At 57.8% G+C, this 21822-nt stretch overlaps 1 protein-coding gene across 1 annotated transcript in view; it reads right to left on the bottom strand.

Annotated features, from left to right (window-relative positions):
* Window positions 1-903: 903 nt before the first annotated feature.
* LOC144721400 (plexin-A1-like) overlaps window positions 904-21822 on the bottom strand; it is a 136029-nt gene continuing 115110 nt past the window's right edge. Inside the window, exons 22-32 of the mRNA XM_078598997.1 lie at window positions 20711-20979; window positions 16918-16984; window positions 11906-12052; window positions 11168-11327; window positions 10902-11005; window positions 10525-10618; window positions 7043-7233; window positions 6688-6857; window positions 6079-6291; window positions 5420-5570; window positions 904-4911 (exon numbers count right to left, since the gene is read on the bottom strand). Coding sequence (XP_078455123.1) covers window positions 4816-4911; window positions 5420-5570; window positions 6079-6291; window positions 6688-6857; window positions 7043-7233; window positions 10525-10618; window positions 10902-11005; window positions 11168-11327; window positions 11906-12052; window positions 16918-16984; window positions 20711-20979 — 1662 coding nt within the window. The 3' untranslated portion in view covers window positions 904-4815. The remainder of the gene's footprint in view (window positions 4912-5419; window positions 5571-6078; window positions 6292-6687; window positions 6858-7042; window positions 7234-10524; window positions 10619-10901; window positions 11006-11167; window positions 11328-11905; window positions 12053-16917; window positions 16985-20710; window positions 20980-21822) is intronic.

The following is a 21822-nucleotide window of genomic DNA, read 5'->3' as shown; positions in this document are numbered from 1 at the left end:
GTACAATTGTTGTAAAGCGCAGTGGATGCGACAATAATCCATCGTGGACGCCTCGTGGCGAGCAGCGTGCTCGCGATCCCCCTGGGGCCTCGGAAATTAATATTCATAATCGTCAATTATTATTGTAATTAATCGCAGTGGAAGGTTTTAATGAGCGGAGCATCTAATTGGAAGAAAAAAGCCCATCTCGTGACACAACGCTAGGGCGAGTGACGTGGAGCGAGGAACGCACGATACATGGCAGAGTCTGCAAATGACAAATATATCCCCATCATCATCATCTGCGGACAAAGGCATTTCCCTCCTGTGCAGTGTGACGCTAACGCCGATAAACAGCAGAGAGGGGGCTCGCTCAGGGTTACCAGTCTATGATTATATACATACACAGATCCCCCGTGTAGCCTTTCACAGCCTGTTGGGGCAAGTGCTGTTCGCGAGCACCCATGAAGACGCACTCGGGGGTGATGTGGCCAGAAACACGTCCGGAGACTTCCTCTCGTGACGACGATGGACACACACCACGGCAGTTATTCATTTAAGGCCGAGCCGACCCAGGGAAGGCTCAGGACTGGCGCAGATATTCGCTACAGCTCTTGGTCGTGAGCGGGAATCGAACTCTGTGGGTCGCCGTGTTGGCAGCGCAGCGCTGACCGCTGCGCCACCGCTCCCCCACTCGCGCGCGCACGCACACGCGTGGCGCGAGCGCGCGCGCGCACACGCGTGGCGCGAGCGCGCGCATGCACACGCGTGGCGCGAGCGCGCGCATGCACACGCGTGGCGCGAGCGCGCGCATGCACACGCGTGGCGAGCGCGTGCTGCTGTTACCCCGCAGTCATCACATCGCTACACTCCCATTGTGGGGGCGCGAGGGTCGGAATCGCGTCAAGCACACCGCGCCGCACACACATTTGGATGTGCGATTTATTACAAATGGAATGTACACGCACCGACATTGAACCTCTCCGCCACCGTGATGCCTTGTCACGCACAGAACCCCAACGCTCCTCCACGCGGCGTAACTTCACAGCAAAATAAATTACTGCCGACGTCGAGTTTGTCTTTGCGCGCACTCTCAAACCAATGTTCCGCCTTTTGGGGGACATCTTCAGGAAACTGGGGGTGCCCTTTTAGAACAGCAGCTTCGTATATGGGGTGGTGCCTTACCTGGCTAACAAGCGCCATGACCTCGCCAACTTCGCTTGTGCTCAGGCGAAGTTGGTGGTGTACAGAACGAGAAAAAAGATGCTGCAAGGTGACACTGACGGCTGCTCTGTGCTTCCAGTGTTCAGGGGCCTGCTCAAGGCGCGGCTCCGGCTGGAGCACGCATACCACACACATGTCGGTGATGTGCACATCTTCCTCGAACGCTGGGGAGTCGGACAAGCCCTCTGTACCAGTGTGGACGGCACCCTCGTGTTCACCTTCTGAAGCGCTCGCTCGTCACCGTGGCGTACGCGATGACCACCAAAACCACCACGTGACTTTTCTTTTGTGTTGTGTGTGGTGCTTTTAGCGCCACAGCGCGTGGATTTGAAGCGTTTATTTTATTTGTTTGCTGGTGACTTTGTGTTTCATATCGAAATCGCCTCCAGTGCTGTTGCTGCTGGCAGCAATAAAAGTTGTTTAAAAGTTTCCAGTGCTGTTGCTGCTGGCAGCAATAAAAGTTGTTTAAAAGTAAAAGTATCACTCTCGCTCTCTCACTCACTCTCTCTCACTCTCTCTCTCTCACTCTCGTAACGATCGACGTCGCTCATCGCTCCCCACGCCTGGCGCGAGAGTCTGGAGGTCGCCCCGCGGGCAGGGGAGCGCCGCGCGGACCTTTGGTGAATCCGGATCGTCGATGAATCCACCCCCATCGCCCAAATGCGCTCCGAGGGAAGGGGATAGGGGGCCGTGATTTGTTTTTGGCGGGGCGGGGGGGGGGGGGCCCTTCCTGAAGCCGGCCGAGCCGAGTCGCTCCTCGCCTCTCTCGGTCCGTCGACGCGGCCGTGCCGGGCGGTGGGAGTTGTTGGCGGGTCACCAAGCCGGGGTCAGGCGCTTCGTGACCCAAGGATGGGGGGCAGAGGCCGGGGGGTGGCGGGGGACGCGAGTTGGTTCCTTCGACAGAAGCACGCACGAGGGCGCACGCACGGCCGCGACAAGAGACGTGGAGCGCGGAGGAGCAGGACGGGGAGGAGGGTGCGACTTTATACGCGGGCGGCTCGACATCGCAACAACAACAACATCAACAACAATAATAACAACAGAGCAATAATCATAATATTAATCGATATCACCATCATCGTCGTCGTCGTCATCATCATTCATACACCGAGCATCACCCCCCCCCTCCCCCCAAGGCAGCTGAGGTCCATAGGATCACCCAACACAGTGGAGTCTTCTGGCACTGCCACAATGACACGCGTGTACACGTGTGTGTACACGTGTGTGCGTGTACACCTGTGTGTGCGTGTACACCTGTGTGTGCGTGTGTGTGCGTGTACACGTGTGTGTACACGTGTGTACGCGTGTGTGTGCGTGTACACGTGTATGTGCGTGTACACGTGTGTGTGTGCGTGTATACGTGTGTGTGTGTGCGCGTGTGTGCGTGTACACGTGTGTGCGTGTGTGTGTGTGTACACGTGTGTGTGCGTGTACACGTGTGTGCGTGTGCGCGTGTACACGTGTGTGTGCGTGTACACGTGTGTGTGCGTGTACACGTGTGTGCGTGTACACGTGTGCGCGTGCGCGTGTAAAGCATAAACCCGCGCTCCAGTAACACTGCCAAGCGGCGAACGGGCGACGCCACGCTCGGGTCACGGCGGCGGCACAGAGAGCGACCGAACTCTAAACCAGCGTGGTCATCCGGAGCTCCTCGTGCAGCCTCACTCACTCACTCGCTCTACACCAGCCACCGTGGACACTTTCTGACGCACGCCAGCCCAAGATCAGCAGCAGCCACAGCAGCAACTCCAGCAGCAGCAATAGCAGCTACAGCATCAGCAGCTACAGCAGCTACAGCAGTAGCTACAGCTACAACAGCAGCTACACCAGCAGCAGCAGCAGCTACAGCAGCAGCAGCAGCCACAGCAGCAGCTACAGCAGCAGGAGCAGCAGCTGCAGCAGCTACAACAGTAGCTACAGCTACAACAGCAGCTACAACAGCAGCCACAGCAGCAGCAGCTACAGCAGCAGCTGCAGCAGTTACAGCAACAGGAGCAGCTACAGCAGCAGCTACAGCAGCAGCTGCAGCAACTACAGCAGCTACAGCAGCAGCTACAGCAGCTACAGCAGTAGCTGCAGCCATATAATGTTCGAGAGACTGGAGCGACACTGGACATACGACTGAGCGAGTTGTGCACACAGCAGCATCTTAAAACTCCTGCTTTCACTTCGTTTGTTGAAAAGACCCAAAAAATGTCACCCCCCCCCCCCACCCTTGACCTTACTTGTAGCCGACGGACCGACTGGGTGCGGTAAAAGCTCGCCGCTGCGTGGGGGTCGCTCGAACACCGAGAGGGCGCGATCACGGGGACGGGCGGCGCTCCGTCTCGCTCGCCCCTTCCTTTTTGTGCTGTACAACCACAGTTTGTCGTTTCGAGTAAACAGGGGAAGGAGACGCGACGCTTCAATACTGGCGGTCAAGACGGCCTAGAGCCCGGAGCGCTGGGGAGCGCGGAGACGCCCCTGCAGACGGACGGAGGCCGAAATTTTGACGCGTGTGTGTGCGTGCGTGCATGTGCGTGCGTGCGTTTTGTCTCATTTTCTTCCCCTCCGTAAAAGGGGGATATTTTTCTAAAAAATAAAATTACAAAACGACCCCAGCGAAGATCCGAAGCCGTTGCGTTTCTCTCGAGCCGTTCAAACAATCTTCGTCTCCGTCAAATGGGTCGCGTGCGCATCATCGTTCGCAGCATCGATGCTTTGTGCAAGACATGCTGGGGGGGGGGGGGGGCGAGTTTGGGGAGGGGGGCGCGATAACGACGCCCACGGTTCACCAAGTCTCGGTCAGTGGTGCTCGCGTTCAGGCCCCCATAAGTCACTCGTCGGCTCTTCCGCGGGGGCCGTGACAAGGGGTTAACGAACATTCGGAAGATCCAGCGGAAACGCGACGAAGCAAGACACGAGCGGAGCGCTCCGTGTCGGTGTCGAGTGTGCACGATTGAAGCGGCGGGATGGAAGAACGCCGTCCACGTGGTGGGAGGGGGGCCGCGAGGCTGCACTCCTTCTCCGGCTCGGCGGGAGCAGCAGTGTCGGAGCGATGCAGAGCAGGCCGCTTCTCCGGTCGATCTCTCCAACAAACGCCGACTCTCAGCCCCTTGCCAGGTCTCCCCCGGATCTCCCTGGGCCTTCTCCTGCTCTCCCGTCGGTCTCCCCCGCAGGGCGAAGAGGTCACCGCGCCTCCCCGCGTCCCTCCCAGGGGTCTAAACGGCCTTTTCCCCATGCCGCGTAGAGGTCACGGGGTCGACTCCCGGGTGGAGCCGCGCCTCCGGCAAGTGAAGCGGGGAGGCCGACCCGCGGGTGCGCGTGGACGGTCGCTTCCCCGCGCTTCGCTGCCCTCCATCGCGGACCACCGTGGAACCACGCGGCCGGGCGTGTCGCAAAGCGGGACGTCCGGTCGCCCGAGTGCGGCAACACAAAACCGTCACGCGTCCTCTCGGTCGGTCAGTCGGATGGTTGGACGGACAGACGGACGGCGGTGTTTTAAAAAAAAATAGAGGAAAAATAAAGAACTAAAATAAGCAACACTTCACCCGGCCGGTGACGGTGGTGGTGGTGGCGGCGACGGCGGCGGCGGTGGTGGTGGTGGTTGCGACACTGGCGGTGCTGTGACCTCTAACTGTCCCCGGACATGCAGGAGATCACTTGGTCCAGCTTGAAAGCCAGGCGGTGCCGCTTGGCCTGCTCATCTTGGTCCAGTGCGGCCAGGATCTGTGTACGGGGGGTACAGGGGGGGCCGAGAGCAACCGAGCTACGTTAATCCGTCGTCGCATTACGATTCATCTGTGATCTATCCGCTGCTGGGTAAGAGCCACCCCAAGACGTAGCCATCGATCGAAGCAACGATCCGTCTAGCTTCTGCGTACGGGCTGATTTGATTGCTCCATCTCCATCGAGGACGTACACTAAGGGACAATAAGGAATGATCCAATTGCCGGGCATTGCTATTCTAGGCTGCTCGTGAGTAACCCGCGTTCTCAAGCAGAGCGAGTTGATGTGCTCAGCCTGATCACCGACGGTCTGTATTTGCTCTTCCCATGCTCTGAGTGGGTTTCTTACAATCGGGAGCGCACAGCAGCAGCATCGACCCCCTTACTGCGAACACTTGGCAGGGCCCTCCTGAACGAGAGCCTAGAGGCCTGCCTGGGGAAACGAACATCATCATAACAGCGAAGGAAGAGGCGCTCGAGTGCGGCGTTGGCGTCGTGGCGAGCCCCACCTCGTCCTTGTACTTGCTGACGTACAGGTAGAGCTCGTTAAGGGCACTCATGGTGTTGAAGTCGCTGCTGTGCATGCGCGACTGCTCGGCAAGGTATGCGTTCATGTCCTGGTCGCTGATCGCCGGCATCTTGCCGATGTCCGTGTAGTACCTGCGGCAGAGATGGAGACACGCACACACATACACACGTGCACACACGCACCGTGGACGCACACGCGCAAACACAAACACAAGGACACGCGTGCAAACGTCAGTGAGGTGATCAAGGAAAGGCACCCGTTGGGTCCATCGTGCTCGCTAGGGCAGGGAACCGGGGCCAGCGGCCGCTCAGCCAGCATGGGATGGTGGTGGCCGCTGCTGCTGCGGTCGCGATCCCAATAGAGTCATCCGCAGCATCGTTTGTTAAAATGTGGCAAATGTGGACCACGGCACACGAGGGGTGGGTGGCCAGCATCACGCCCGGCTGCCTTCATCTCCCCATTACTGATTTTTACATATCACACCAACTCACTTAAGGCCGAGTCGACCTAGGGGAGGCCCAGGATCGGTTCAAATATTCGTCGCCGTTATCGTTCGTGAGCGGGAACCGAATTCGGGTCGCCGGGTTGGTAGCGCGGCGCTCCACGCGCGCTCTCCCAAGCCCTCGCCCTGGCGCTCACCTCTCCACCCAGTGCTTGTAGTTGGGGATGTCCTTGGCGTAGAGGAGCTTGTTGGAGGGCGAGTCCTTGCCCAGCCGGTGCTCCGAGGTGGAGCACGAGTCCATGAAGGTCTGCGCCACGACGGAGAGGCACGCGTCCGTGATGCTCGTCTTGTGGATGTCGAACACGAACTGCGGGTTCTTGATCACGTTCACCCAGAAGCGCAGTGGCAGGCTGTGCAGAGGAGGGTGGGCGGGTAGAGGAGGAGGAGGGGGAGATGAGGAGGAGGAGGGGGGATAGTAGGAGAAATTAAGTATTGTCTGTCAGGATGGCCACGTGAACCCATTTAGCCAATCTGACCACGAGTTGCTTGTACAACAGCAACGCATTTTATAAGCTGGTGGGGCAAGTGCTGGCCGGCACGCCTTTGTCTCCCCAGTGCCGATGTTTACTCATCCCACCAGGTACCAGATTGCAGCAGAGTCGACCTAGGGGAGGCCTAGGACCGGTTCAGATAATCATCATTGGTGTTGAACCTAAGCAGAAATTAAACTCTGGTCGCCAGGTTCCTAGTGCAGTGTGCTGACCAGTACACTCCCGCTTGCACGCACACACACACGCACGACGCACCAGTTGCTCTTCCAGGTGTGGCGTACGGCCGGGTCGTGGATGGCGTGCCGGTCGGCCTGCTCGTCCAGGAAGTCGAACATGTACTTGATGGCGAGGGGCAGGGCGCTGCCGCGGTGCGCCGTGCTGAAGATCGTCTCGAACAGGTCGTCCACAAACTTCTGCAGCGTGCCCTGCAACGCGGGCACCGCACACGGCGACACCGCCAGCGTGAGCGACGCACCGTCCCGACCAACACGTGCATCGTGACGACGGTCACGCAGAGGCCCACGGAGGTCCAATAGAGACCGACCACCTCGTTGGCGAGCGACGAGGCGAGAGGGACCGCGGGAGCAGGGGGCAGCATGCGTCTCCTCACCTTGGTGGCGAGCAGCCGCGTGAGGTAGATCTCGGAAACCATCTTGTTGCCGCGGTCGCCCTCCTTCTGGTCGGCGTGGTCGTGGTTCTTCACGAGGTGCCACAGCTTGGTGCCGCTCTCCAGGTCGGGAGTGATCATGGGCGTGCGCGAGCGCAGCGAGTCCGGGCTGCCCGGGTGCCTCATGATGCTCTCTGCGCGGGGACGCAGAGGAGCCAGCGCCGAACCGGAGGTCGCAATCAATGGTCAGGCGAGCGGGCAATCGGGCGGGCAACTGATTTAGCAGGAGTGCGTGCGGGCGAGTAGGCGGAGCGACTCAGTGAGCGGGCGGGCACCCTGATCCCTGCGCCACCTCACCAGGCGCAGAAAATATTCCTATGCACGGCATGCCACATCCAGTATGTCTTGCTATGGGTCTCTGTGTGAGTCTATCAGTGTCTGTGTGAGTCTATGGGTCTCTGTGTGAGTCTTGTAAGTCTCTGTGTGAGTCTACGGGTTTCTGTGTGAGTCTATCAGTCTCCGTGTGAGTGGATTAGTCTCTGTGTGAGTCTACGGCTTTCTGTGTGAGTCTATGGGTCTGTGTGCGTCTATGGGTCTCTGCGCGAGTCTATGGGTCTCTGTGTGAAGTTCATGAGTCTCTTTGTGAGTCTACGGGTCCCTGTGTGAGTCTACAGGTTTCTGTGTGAGTCTATGGGTCTCTGTGTGAGTTTATGGGTCTCTGTAAGTCTACGGGTTTCTGTGTGAGTCTATGGGTCTCTGTTTGAGTCTACGGGTTTCTTTGTGAGTCTATGGGTCTCTGTGTGAAGTTCATGGGTCTCTTTGTGAGTCTCTGCGAGAGAGGCCGTCAATGAAAGCAGAGGAGAAGAGGAAGGCCTTGAGCCTTGCACCAGGCTAGGCAAGGCGAAGGCACCGAGAGCTGAGCGAGTTGTCCCGGCTCGGCCGCGGCGGTGCCAAGAATTGGCCGCGGGCACCACGAGTCACCACGCGGTCACCACGCGGGCACCACGCAGTCACGGCATTGGCACGGCAGGACCGCGTGCCACCGCGCCGCCGGCACGTCGCGCGTCGCGCCGGGCGGTCAGAGGCAGCGAACGACCACGACCGGTGGCGAGCGAGCATGCCAATTCCACGCCCGCGTAAGAAGCGGGCGTGGAAATTAACTCCTAATTGGAACGTAACACCCGGAAAGAACCGGCGGCGTAAATTGATATTAAATTTCCGTGCACTTCAAAGGTGGCGTCGGCGCCGGCGCACGAAGAGCGGGCGATTTCCCCGTTAATTAAAAGGCGCGGCGCATGCCGTGCCACACGGAGTAATGAGGGGCCGCCAGCAGGGAGCCGCCACGGTGTAGTGGCACGGCTCAGCCAAGGAGGGAGGGAGGGAGGTTTCCTGTTTATTGAAGCTGGGGGAGCGCCAAGAGTGGCAGGCCGGGCCCGGCGTTCCCACATCGCCGGCAATTTATCTCACCTTGTGTCACGAGACCGTGACGGTGAACCGGGGGAAATATAAATAAATGTAAAAGTGAAACACCCCAAAAATAACAAAGGGCACCCCACCCCTCACGTGGTAACCCCGCGTAGCACACCACGTGGCACCCCCCGTGGCACCCCCCGTGGCACCCCCCGTGGCACCCCCCGTGGCACCCCCCGTGGCACCCCCCATGGCACCCCACGTCGCCACCACCGCCGCCTCGCACGGCTCTCCCCTCTCTCCGCGTGGCCTCCGCTTGCTGCTCCCGGCTCGGTGGTTTTGTTTTCCCTGCCATTACAATCAGCGCCAGCCCGGTGAGAAAACACCACCAACACTACCACTACCAACACTACCACCACCAACACTACCACTACCAACACTACCACCACCAACACTACCACCACCAATACTACCACCACCAACACTACCACCACCAACACTACCACCACCGACACTACCACCACCAACACTACCACCACCGACACTACCACCACCAACACTACCACTACCAACACTACCACCACCAATACTACCACCACCAACACTACCACCACCAACACTACCACCACCGACACTACCACCACCAATACTACCACCACCGACACTACCATCACCAACACTACCACCACCGACACTACCACCACCAACACTACCACTACCAACACTACCACCACCAACACTACCACTACCAACACTGCCACCACCAACACTACCACCACCGACACTACCACCAACACTACCACCACCGACACTACCACCACCACACTACCACCACCGACACTACCACCACCGACACTACCACCACCGACACTACCACCACCACACTACCACCACCAACACTACCACCACCAATACTACCACCACCGACACTACCACCCCCGACACTACCACCACCGACACTACCACCCCCGACACTACCACCACCGACACTACCACCACCACACTACCACCACCAATACTACCACCACCGACACTACCACCACCACACTACCACCACCGACACTACCACCACCGACACTACCACCCCCGACACTACCACTACCAATACTACCACCACCGACACTACCACCACCACACTACCACCACCGACACTACCACCACCGACACTACCACCACCACACTACCACCACCAATACTACCACCACCACACTACCACCACCGACACTACCACCACCGACACTACCACCCCCGACACTACCACCACCGACACTACCACCACCGACACTACCACCACCACACTACCACCACCAATACTACCACCACCGACACTACCACCACCACCAACACTAACACCACCAACACTACCACTACCAACACTACCACCACCAACACTACCACCACCAACACTACCACCACCAACACTACCACCACAAACACTAACACCACCAATACAACCACCAACACTACCACCACCAACACTACCACCACAAACACTAACACCACCAATACAACCACCAACACTACCACCACCAACACTACCACCACCACACTACCACCACCAATACTACCACCACCGACACTACCACCACCACCAACACTACCACCACCAACACTACCACCACCAACACTACCACCACCAACACTACCACCACCAACACTACCACCACCAACACTACCACCACCACCAACACTACCACCACCACCACCAACACTACCACCAACACTACCACCAATACAACCACCAACACTATTACCACCAACACTACCACCAATAAAACCACCAATACAACCACCAACACTACCACCAACACCACCAGCAACACCACCACCAACACTACCACCAACACCACCAGCAACACCACCACCAACAACACTAAAACCAACGCTGACAAACAAACCACCGTGTGCTCGGCGCACCCAAACGAGGTGCCCGGAGCCTCCCCCTGGTCCCCACGCACCCAGCGCACGGTGCACAGCGCACGGACGTAGCGCCGGCACTCTGCTCGCTGGTAGTCGCCGGGACCCTGGCCGGTACCCTGGCCGGTGCCCTGGCTGGTACCCTGGCTGATGCTCACCATACTTGTTGACGGAGCGCGAGAGCAGCGAGTTGGCGGCGTTGTAGGATGCCGTCTGCTTGGGCACCAGCGCCACCGTGGATGCATCGGCCACCTACGGCAACAGCGCACGCACCGCCCGCTCGACCAATGCTCGTCCCACACTCGACCCACACTGGACCCACGCTCGACCCACGCTCGCAGGAGCCACTATGCTTGGCACTTCCCCCAAGATCGTCCCAGTTCAGCTTCGCCAACATCTCCATGTGTGGGTCTGTGAGTCTCCGTGTGAGTCTCACCACGTGGTGTGAGTCTCACCACGTGGTGTGAGTCTAACCACGTGGGGTGTGAGTGTCACCACGTGGTGTGAGTCTAACCACGTGGGGTGTGAGTGTCACCTGGTAGTGCGCCAGCGTGTTGAGCTGCTTCCAGTCGTTCTCAATCTTGGTGGTGACGTCCTCGTCCTGCAGGATCACGCGCCCCATGCGGCCCTGTCGCCACTCTGCTCACCACACGCCACCACCGCACGCCACCACCGTCATCGTCATCGTCGTCATCGTAAGCCGTGATCTATCCACCGCTACGTTAACTTCTCCCCATCATCTGCTGGCCAGCTCCCCCACGCGATGCGCGTGGTTCCCGGACGAGACGGCCGGGGCCTCACCGAGGTCGCGGTCAATGGCCTTGGGCCGCTGGGAGTAGGGCACGTTCTTGTGGACGGCGTCGAGCAGCTTCTCCTTGACCTGCGTGATGGTGTCGCAATCGAGGACCTTGACGCTCACCTCCACGTTCTTCTCGCTCTCCGGGGTCACGCAGTTCAGCGTCTGTCGGCCGGGCAAGAGGGAGCGCGTGCACAGCCGTCGTCGTGATGGGTGCACGATCTCCGTCGTCAACAACATTGCCGCCGACGGCGTTGCTCTCAATATCAGGATGACTAACGCCGTCGTCACCACCACCGGCGACATTATAAGCATCATCATCACCATCAGAAACATCATGAATTTCAAAACCATAATTTTTTCAACCTCTACCACTATCAACACACTTATCACCACCGGAAAATTTTGCTTTGTGATTGTCATCAACGCCAATGTTATCATCGTCATCATCGTGGTCGTCATCTGCTATCATCGTTACCAACACCACCATCACCATCATTATTACCACCATTGCAACGTGTTTACACACCACACTAGCTATTCATTGGGGCTGAGTCAACCTTGGGGAGGCCCAAGACTGGTTTACTGGTGTTTACCGAATTCAGGTCGCCGGGTTCGTAGCGCAGCCCACTACCAGCATCACTATCTCTACCTACTGCATTACCACGGCGACCACTGCCATCGTCGCCATCATCGTCGCCACCACCATCATCTCGGCCACGACTGAGGCGAGTCGGACTCACGAGGGTGCGGTAGTCAATCTGCTGGCGGATGAGCTTGTCCTCGCTGAGCGAGTAGCGCGCCTCGCCCGTGATGGCGTCGATCGGCCCCTTCTCCATCTGCTGCTTGATGGCGCAGTAGAGCATGAAGAGGGGCTCGCCAGCGCACTCCTGCACAAGCACGCACAAAGACGAAGGTGCTCGTATAGCCTTAACAGACTGTTGGGGCAAGTGCTGTTAGCGAGTAGCACCTGTGAAAGTCTGACACGGCACACTAAGTGGTGAGTGACCAGCACCACGCCTGGCCGCCTTTGTCTCCCCGATGGTGATGTTTACACACCGCACGAGGTACTCGTTTCAGGCTGAGTCGACCTAGGGGAGACCCAGGATCAGTTAAGATAATAATCACCGGTGTTGGCCATGAACGTGAATCGAACTCAAGTCACCAGGTTCATTAAGCAGTGCGCTCGCTGCTGCACTATACATACACACGCACACTTGCACACGCATACACACACACATACATACTTACATACACACGCATACATACACACATACACACACATGCATACACACATACACACATACATAGATATGCACGTGGACAAGCAGCCACTCAGGTGGATGCAGACGGGCGGACACAGGAGTGGTCATCACGCTCGCGCGCGCACAAGAGTATGAACACGGACACGCACGCTTGACCGCCCGCACGATGAGAGCCGCGCCCACCACACGCACATGCTTACGCGGGCGAGGAACATTGTTCGTCCGCCCCCTCTCGTTACGCCACGCGGCCCTCCGGCCCCCGTCACGCGACGACGCACGGCAGCGGCTGCCGAGTCATCTCGGTTGCCGAACAATGTACGCACGCACATCCACGCACGCACACGCACACGCACATCCACGCACGCACATCCACGCACGCATACACACACGCACATCCACGCACGCACATCCACGCACGCACACACACACGCACATCCACGCACGCACACACACACGCACATCCACGCACGCATGCACACACGCACATCCACGCACGCACATCCACGCACGCACGCACACATGCACATCCACGCACGCACATCCACGCACGCACACACACACGCACATCCACGCACGCACACACACACGCACATCCATGCACGCACGCACACACGCACATCCACGCACGCACATCCACGCACGCACGCACACACGCACATCCACGCACGCACATCCACGCATGCACGGACGCACATCCACGCATGCACGCACATCCACGCACGCACGCACATCCACGCACGCACATCCACGCAGTTGAGCCCGGATCGTGGTGGGATGGTGGGATGCGAATTGTGAACACACAAAGTCCCCATATGAAACCTTGTCATGTTCACTGACTCACACAAACATAAAGACAAAGATCCCCCATAGAGCCTTAACAGCTCGTTGGGGAAAGTGCTGTTAGCGAGTACCACACATTTGAGGCTGAGTCTACTTAGGGGAGGACCAGGAACAGTTCAGATAATCGTCACTGGTGTTGACCGTGAGTGGGAATCGAACCCAGGATGTTTGGGTTCGTAGCGCAGTGCGCTAACCGCTGCGCCTCTGCTCCACCGCCGAGACAAGATATTTCTTGGGCTCAAATTAATAAAATACAACATTTTAATTGTTACTTATTAAGCTTGAGGTAGTGAATTACTGGGATTAGTTTTTGTCTCCGACATATGCAATTTAGGAGAAGTCATGAATGAAATCATATTTAAATGTAATGTACGGTTAAAACTACATTATCTCAAAGCACTGGGACATGTAAAGAAGACATTGAATGGAGTACAATATTAATGTGACATTGCTAATGGTGACGAATCCTCAGCTGTGCACTTGGAGAAATTATTTTTTAAATCATCATCGAATATTTGTGTGTATATGCACGTGTGTACTTGTGTGTGTGGGGAGTGGTGGAGCAGCAGTTCGCGCACTGCGCTACGGTCGCAGCAACCCGAGTTCAATTGCCAGCCATGGCTCAGATCAGCGGCCAGTACGACAATTATGTATTCATCACAAGGTACCCAACCCAGCGGCCCGATTCTCACGGCTGGACTTCAGCCAAAGTCATTCCAAACCAAACCGTGCCTCCTCCGAGGACATATTATTATCCCGGTAAACGGTTTCTAAGCAAGTTTGTAAGTGTCTATGCATGACTATGGTTCTCTAATCGATAGAGTATTCGGAAGAGTAATCTCAGTGTAATCGTTAAATATATCACTAAAGTAATTTGCAGAGTAATGTTCAGAGTAATCGGAAGGGTAATTGTAGTGTAATCGGTAGAGTAATGGTAGAGTAATCGATAAAGTAATTGTAGAGGAACCAGTAGAGGCTCAGAGTAATCGGTCGAGTAATTAGTAGAGTAATCGGTAAAGTAATTGTAGAGTAACCAGTAGAGGCTCAGAGTAATCGGTAGAGTAATTAGTAGAGTAATCGGTAAAGTAATTGTAGAGTAACCAGTAGAGGCTCAGAGTAATCGGTAGAGTAATTAGTAGAGTAATCGGTAAAGTAATTGTAGAGTAACCAGTAGAGGCTCAGAGTAATCGGTAGAGTAATTAGTAGAGTAATCGGTAAAGGATCCGATTACTTGCTACGTCGTGGCGTCCCACTCCGGCGCGTCTCCTCTCTCTCCGCCGGTGATAAACGGCCCGGGCGGCCGGACGGGTGAGCAGAGAGAAAAAATAAATAACGGGGCAAACGCGGCGGAATGAATAGGATGATTTATACGGCGGATCGGGCGGCGAGGAAGCAATTACTTAGGTATGCAATGGCGCGGGAGCGGCGGCGGCGGCGGACGGGAGGGAGAAAGGCGCAGGGCAGCATTATGGAGATGCGGTGGGAGATATGAAAATGAGATTACTTGTAAAGGGAGACGGCCTGAGAGGCAATGAAAGGCCTTTAATGGCCACATGAAGGGTGCAGCCTCGCGCTATCAACCCCGATTCATTTTTTTAAAATGGGCTCATTGTTTGGCTGGATGATAATTGCCACAAAACATCTTTTGATCGCAGCGGTGCAGAACCCCTCACTGGGATCTCACTCACTCACTCGCCCCCCTCCCTTGCCTGCATTCCTTGAGCAGACGGTGAGTGAGCGGGCGAACAATGGGGTGCGAGGGTGGATGAGGGAGCGAGTGGTCGGATGAATGAATCTGCGAGCAGTTTGGGCGAGAGAGATAGTGGAGAAGCGAACAGATGGACACGGGGGTGAGAGGGTGGACAAGGTGGAAAGTGGGTGAATTAGAGAGTGGAGCAGGTGGACAAGAGAACAACCGATTAGGGGACACGGTGGAGAAAGCTGATGGTGAAAATGAGCGAGCGATGGGTGAGCAAAGTGGGTTTGCGTACGAGTCAGTGGACGAGCCACGTCGTGGGTGAGCGAGCAAATGGACAAAAGAGCTGGCTGGTGGACGAGCGAGAAGGGCGAGTGGACGAGTTGGTGGATGAGAAAGCAGAGGAGCGAGTGAATAGGACAAAGGGAGAGCAAAAACATCCTTGGACAAGTGAGGCAAGTGGGCAGGTGGATGGCTGAGTGTGTGGATGTATGAGTGGGTGGCTGAGTGGCTGATTGGCTGAGTGGGTGGATGGCTGAGTGGCTGAGTGGGTGGATGGCTGAGTGGGTGGATGTATGAGTGGGTGGCTGAGTGGCTGATTGGCTGAGTGGGTGGATGGCTGAGTGGCTGATTGGCTGAGTGGGTGGGTGGGTGGCTGAGTGGGTGGTTGGCTGAGTGGGTGGATGGCTGAGTGGCTGAGTGGGTGGATGGCTGAGTGGGTGGATGTATGAGTGGGTGGCTGAGTGGCTGATTGGCTGAGTGGGTGGATGGCTGAGTGGCTGATTGGCTGAGTGGGTGGGTGGCTGAGTGGGTGGTTGGCTGAGTGGGTGGATGGCTGAGTGGGTGGATGGCTGAGTAGGTGGGTGGCTGAGTGGCTGAGTGGCTGAATGGCTGAGTGGCTGAGTGGGTGGATGGCTGAGTTGGTGGATGGTTGAGTGGGTGGATGGCCGAGTGGCTGAGTGGGTGGATGGCTGAGTGGGTGGGGTGGCTGAGTGGGTGAGTGGCTGAGTGGGTGGGTGGCTGAGTGGCTGAGTGGCTGAGTTGGTGGATGGCTGAGTGGGTGGATGGCTGAGTGGGTGGGTGGCTGAGTGGGTGGATGGCTGAGTGGGTGGGGTGGCTGAGTGGGTGGGTGGCTGAGTGGGTGGGTGGCTGAGTGGCTGAGTGGCTGAGTGGGTGGATGGCTGAACGAGCGAGCGAGGACATTGTTGATGGTGGAGATAGCTCGTGAGCAATTGTGGTCACGACCCTTCCCTCCCAACACCACCCCCTCCCCTTGCAATTGAATGTCGCGTTCGTTAAGCGTGGCCGGTTTGCCTGCCTCAGGTCCAGCTGATTACTCAGCCAGCCGGTGGCATTACTGCTGCTGCTGCTGCCATGACTACCACCAGCCCCCTCACTACGATCACTAATCACCAATTTGCATATTGTTACTGCTGGTATCGTCATTGCTGTGTTATTGCTGCTGTCGCGACTGCGTACGTGGTTACTCGGAAACGCTTGTTTTTCCTGTTGTTCCCACGTGACGATGGCGGCACGATGTGCGTGACCCCCGCGTGATTGGTGCAGGCGGTGCACGAGGTCGGTGGGGGAGGGGTCGCCGGGTCACGGGGGGCACCATCATCGATCGTTGTGGCGATGATTCTGCTCTTTCGGGAGCGCGTTGCCTCGCTGAGACTCGAGATTCGTTTTCTGGAGGGTCCTGCCAAGTTTTCGCAGTAGAGGGTGGGGGGGGGTATGCTGCTGCTGGTCCAAATTCAGTGATTTGCAGGTTCATTGTTTCTTCAGCATTGGGATTTTTGGGCCATGCCAGTTCCACTGTGAGTGTGGGGTTTAGCTGTGGGAGGAAACCGGAGCAAACCCACGCAGAACAGGGGCAGAGAGAGAGAACATACAAACTCCACAAACTCACTCGCTCACCTCCCCACACGCCCCTTCCAAGATGCTGAGGACTGACCTTCAGGTACTTGTGCAGTAAGAACGTGAACCAATTGGTGAGCATCTTCTCAGCGACGGACTCGGTCCTGCGGAAGCGACAGAGAGAGACAAGGCCAGCAGGTGAGACAAAGGTGTGGAGGTCATTGACTCGATGGAGCTCCATCGAGGTCGTCGAGTTCGAGTGAACAGCAGCTGACTCTCACGCAGAGTCGCTCCCGAAACGACGCCTGTCAAGGGCGACGATCGTCAACGACGCGCGTGGTGCTCCGCGATTGTGCCGCTGCGGAGATGGAGCGATGCAATCGGTTTGTGTAGAGGCAGAACCATTAGAGGTGGCGACGGCTTGGGGAGCCCTCACGCAGCAGTGGCTTGACCGTGGCTGCTGCTGCTAACGATGACGATGATTTTGATTAACACAGTAAACGCAAATTTGTTTCATCTAACCCACACCAATATTTACATCGAGCTGCAAGAAACAAAGCCACCACCACGGCCCGTTAGGCCACTGTCAAGCACGAGTGGCAGGGAAATATCATTGGCGGAGAGTGCGCGGGCGAGGGACAGCGGGAGACAGAGAGAGACTGCGAGTGAGAGAGAGAGAGTGAGTGAGTGAGAGAGAGTGAGAGATGGAAAGAGAGAGAGAGTGAGAGAGAAGACTGAAGAAAGAGATAAGTCACTAAACCCGCGTCCGGCTCCTGCCAATGAGAAGCGGAAAATCGGCGGTTTTGCCGGGGGCATGGCAAATGAATTCCCACGGCTGGCACGGCCGCCCTGGTTAACGGAGTGCTCGGTGATGCGTGGCTTGGCACAGACTCGATGTGTCCGCACCGAAATCGAATCAAGCCAGCCGGCTGTGGCCCCCGAACAGGGCACGGCTCTGTGCAGCAGAGAGCAGCTCCCTCTGAGGAAGGCCGAAATTCTTCTCTAAACCTTGTTTAATTCGCTTTTTATTTTAATACAGAATTTAGTTATTTGGATTTAGAATAATCGAATTGCCTTCATCCAGTAGTAGATAGATGGAGGCTGCTGCTTAGGATGATGGTGGTGCATTGCAAATGCTAAATTGAGAAGAAAATCACAATGTGATCATTATTATTCACGGGCCTTCATCAATCAACTGCTGGGGGAAGGCTTCCCCACGCCGTGCGGGGTCGCTGTGCCACACTCCACCACGCCGGTCAGTGTGTAAGTCGGTGACGGAGGGTTCATCGCACAGCGCGCTAACCCCTGCGCCGCCGCTCCCCACAGGGGCAGCATGATGGTAATCCCGGCCGAGATGATGGGTTTCAACAAAACCCGCTGCGATTTACAAATTGAGCCAATCAAGAGAAGAGGATTGTGGGTAATGAGCAGCGGCAAGGGCCGGCCCACACGTGCCGCGATTTGAGCCGAGTGGGTGGCCACCTTCATCACTCCCCCCCCCTACACTCCCCCCCCCCCTCACACGTGACGAGCGCCTCTTATCTCACACACAAAGATCTCCCGTATAGCCTGTAACAGACTGTAGGGGCAAGTGCTGTTTGCAAGTTACTATCAAGGCCGGCACGGCACACGAGCGGATGGGTGGCCAACACCTCGCCCGGCCGTCTTTGTCTCCCTCGTGGTGATGTTTACACATAATTTGAGGCTGAGTCGACCTAGGGGAGGCCCAGAACCAGTTCAGATAATCGTCACTGGTGTTGGCCGTGAGCGAGAATTGTACCTGGGGCACCAGGTTCGTAGCACAGTGCGCTAACTGCTACCCTACCGCTCCCCAAACACACTCAAACACACTCAAACACACACACGCACACACGCACACACACATGCGCGCGCACACATACGTACACAGATGCGCGCGCACACACACGTACACACACACATGTACACACACACACGCACGTGCACACACACGTACACACACACACGCACGTGCACACACATGTACACACACACGCGTGCGCACACACATACACACACACACATACACACACACATGTACACACACACACGTGCGCACACACGCACGTATACACACACGTACACACACACGCACGTGCATGCACCGACGACCTGGGCGGCGTCTCGAGGTTCAGGCTGAGCCCCCACCCCCACATCCCCCCTTATCTATTTGGGGTCGTGACTCGAGTTCATCACTGATTTGTGCTGCTGCACCGTCTCATCTGCACCATCTCACCTGCACTGTCTCACCTGCACGTGGTGACCTGGCCCAATTTGTGTCATTAAGACCCTCCACCACCCAACGCAGCCAAACAAAATGAATGACGACACAGCGCGAGCGCTCAACAACCGCGCCATTTGTTGTTGAAAACCTCAACGCGGCCATCAATGACGCCGCGCTGAGAGAGGCCGGAGAGACAGAGCGGCGGTGAGCGTGCAGGCTGCACTAAAAACAACACGGCCCCCCTCCCCCCGATAAGAATTACTTTGTTTTCTGTGTTCCCGCGAGCCGCCGTCGTGCAAAGAGACCACCGGAAAGGCGCCGGTGGCGGATGGCCGGGGCGCGCGGGAGGGGGCGGGCCAGGCCACGACCGGCGGGCAGCAGCGCAGCAACAAGGACGGCGGCCGAACGAGCGCCGCTGATGGGCAAATGAATATTTAATGGGAAGCTGCGAGCGGCGGCAGCCATTAATCAGAGAACCACGCGGCGAGCCGAGCGCCACGCCGCTAATCACGGATTGCGGTAATTGCTTGTGTAGGCACGTGGAGGCGGGAGAAATGGGTTTTTTTAATTAATTGAAATATAAAAACAATAATGATGCGTGCTCTCTGCCCCCCACCACTCCACTGCCCCCCACAACTACCTCCCCCCCCTCCGTAACCCCGTGACCGCTGTGTACGGGATCCACGGTGGCCTCGTTAGCCCCTCACCCCCAGCCTTCACGGCACCGATCAGCCGCATTGTTAGCCGTGTTCCATCCACTGCTGGATGAACGACTCCCCCCTATCGTTGTCGTGAATTGCACAATCCACCCATAGATGAAGGCCAGCCCGGGATGATCATCATCGTTAGCCATGATCAATCAACTGCTGGATGAAGCTTTCCCCCTGGTGGACCCTTACGCTCTCGTTCCCGCGCGAGGCGTGTCCATCGCGAAGCCTGCGCACAACTAAAACCCTCGGTCATTAACGAGAGGCGCTCGCTCCCGTGCCGCGTGGGTGGAGACGTGCCCTCCACGATCCTCCCTGACCCCCCCACACCCCACCCATGCCATGCCCCCCCCCACCCTCCGCTCCTCGAAGGGGGCGATGCCCCATCTGGCGTAATTGATACCCTGCTGCCCGGTGAGACCCAGCACGAGCGAAGGAGTGGCGCTCGATTAGCGAGCACAATCTGCCACAGGGAGACGGAGCGACGGGGGGAGACGGAGCGACGGGGGAGACAGAGCGACGGGGGAGACAGAGCGACGCGGGAGATGGAACGACGCGGGAGACGGAGCGACGCGGGAGACGGAGCGACGCGGGAGACGGAGCGACGGGGGAGACGGAGCGACGCGGCTTTGCGAAAAGAGATGACGATGATTGGGGAAAAGAATTCCAGAGTGGAATGGTGTGTTGTGCCATGCAGTGTGGTGAGTCGGAGGGCGGGTAAATGAGTGGGTAGGTGGGTGAGTGAGTATGTAAGTGGATGAGGGGGTGAGTGTGTAAGTGGGTGGGTGAATGAGTGGGTGAGTGGGTGAGTGAGTGTGTAAGTGGGTGAGTGAGTGGGTGAGTAAGAGGGTGGGTGGGCGAGTGGGGTTAGTGGGTGAGTGTGCTGTGGTGACCTGCAGTGTGGTGGTTTGAACGCGGTGCAGGAGGGGAACGCGCGTCACCTTCGCAGAAGCAGCTTGGGGTGGTTGCGGCTCTCGATGTTGCGTGTGATGAGGTCGGAGAGCAGCTGCTTGAGCACGTCGGTCGCGTACTCCATCTTGCCTTGCAGCGCCGTGGCGACGAGCGACGCCACGTTGCCGCGGTCGCGCATCGAGAAGGCGCGCTGAGACTCGAGCGTGCGCACGAACGCCAGCAGGAACACCTTGCTGCCCAGCAGCGTGCCGAAGTGCCGCAACCCCTTCTCCACGCACTCGTGCCGATTGCCGGGCACCTGGGGACACGCGCGCGGGCGAGGGCGGCGGTGTGAACGCACGGACGAGCGCAGATCCCGCCGTCGCGTAGCCCACCCAGACCGCTGGGGTGAGCGCTGATGATGAGCGGCTGCGGAGGCCGGAACGGCACACGTGGGGGTGGTGAGGCCGAAACCACGCCTGGCCGTCTTTGTCTCCCCGATGGGGAGACACCGCACTAGGTACTCGTCGACCTAGGGTAGGCCACTGGTGTCCGTGAGCAGGAATGGAACTCGGGTCGCCTAACCACTGCACCACAACACCAAGAACAGCCGTGACGCACGGCTGTTCTTGGGTGTGGGGTGGGTGTGGGGTGGATGCGTGGTGGGTGTGGGGTGGGGTGGGTGTGGGGTGGGTGTGGGGTGGGTGCGGGGTGGGTGTGTGCTGGGTGTGGGGTGTGTGGTGGGGTGGGTGTGGGGTGGGTGTGAGGTGGGTGTGCGGTGGGTTCGGGGTGAGTGGGGTGGGTGTGTGGTGGGTGTGGGGTGTGTGGTGGGGTGTGTGGTGGGTGTGGGGTGGGTGTGGGGTGGGGGTGGGGTGCGTGTGTGGTGGGTGTGAGGTAGGTGCAGGGTGGGTGCGTGGTGGGGGTGGGTGTGTGGTGGGTGTGTGGTGGGTGTGTGGTGGGTGTGAGGTGGGTGTGTGGTGGGTGTGAGGTGGGTGCAGGGTGGGTGCGTGGTGGGGGTGGGTGTGTGGTGGGTGTGTGGTGGGTGTGAGGTGGGTGTGTGGTGGGTGTGAGGTGGGTGTGTGGTGGGTGTGAGGTGGGTGCAGGGTGGGTGCGTGGTGGGGGTGGGTGTGTGGTGGGTGTGTGGTGGGTGTGTGGTGGGTGT

Source organism: Lampetra planeri, chromosome 11 (assembly GCF_965212315.1).
Source record: "Lampetra planeri chromosome 11, kcLamPlan1.2.h2, whole genome shotgun sequence".
NCBI classification, from domain to species: Eukaryota; Metazoa; Chordata; class Hyperoartia; order Petromyzontiformes; family Petromyzontidae; genus Lampetra; species Lampetra planeri.
This window is presented reverse-complemented; position numbering and strand designations above follow the sequence as displayed.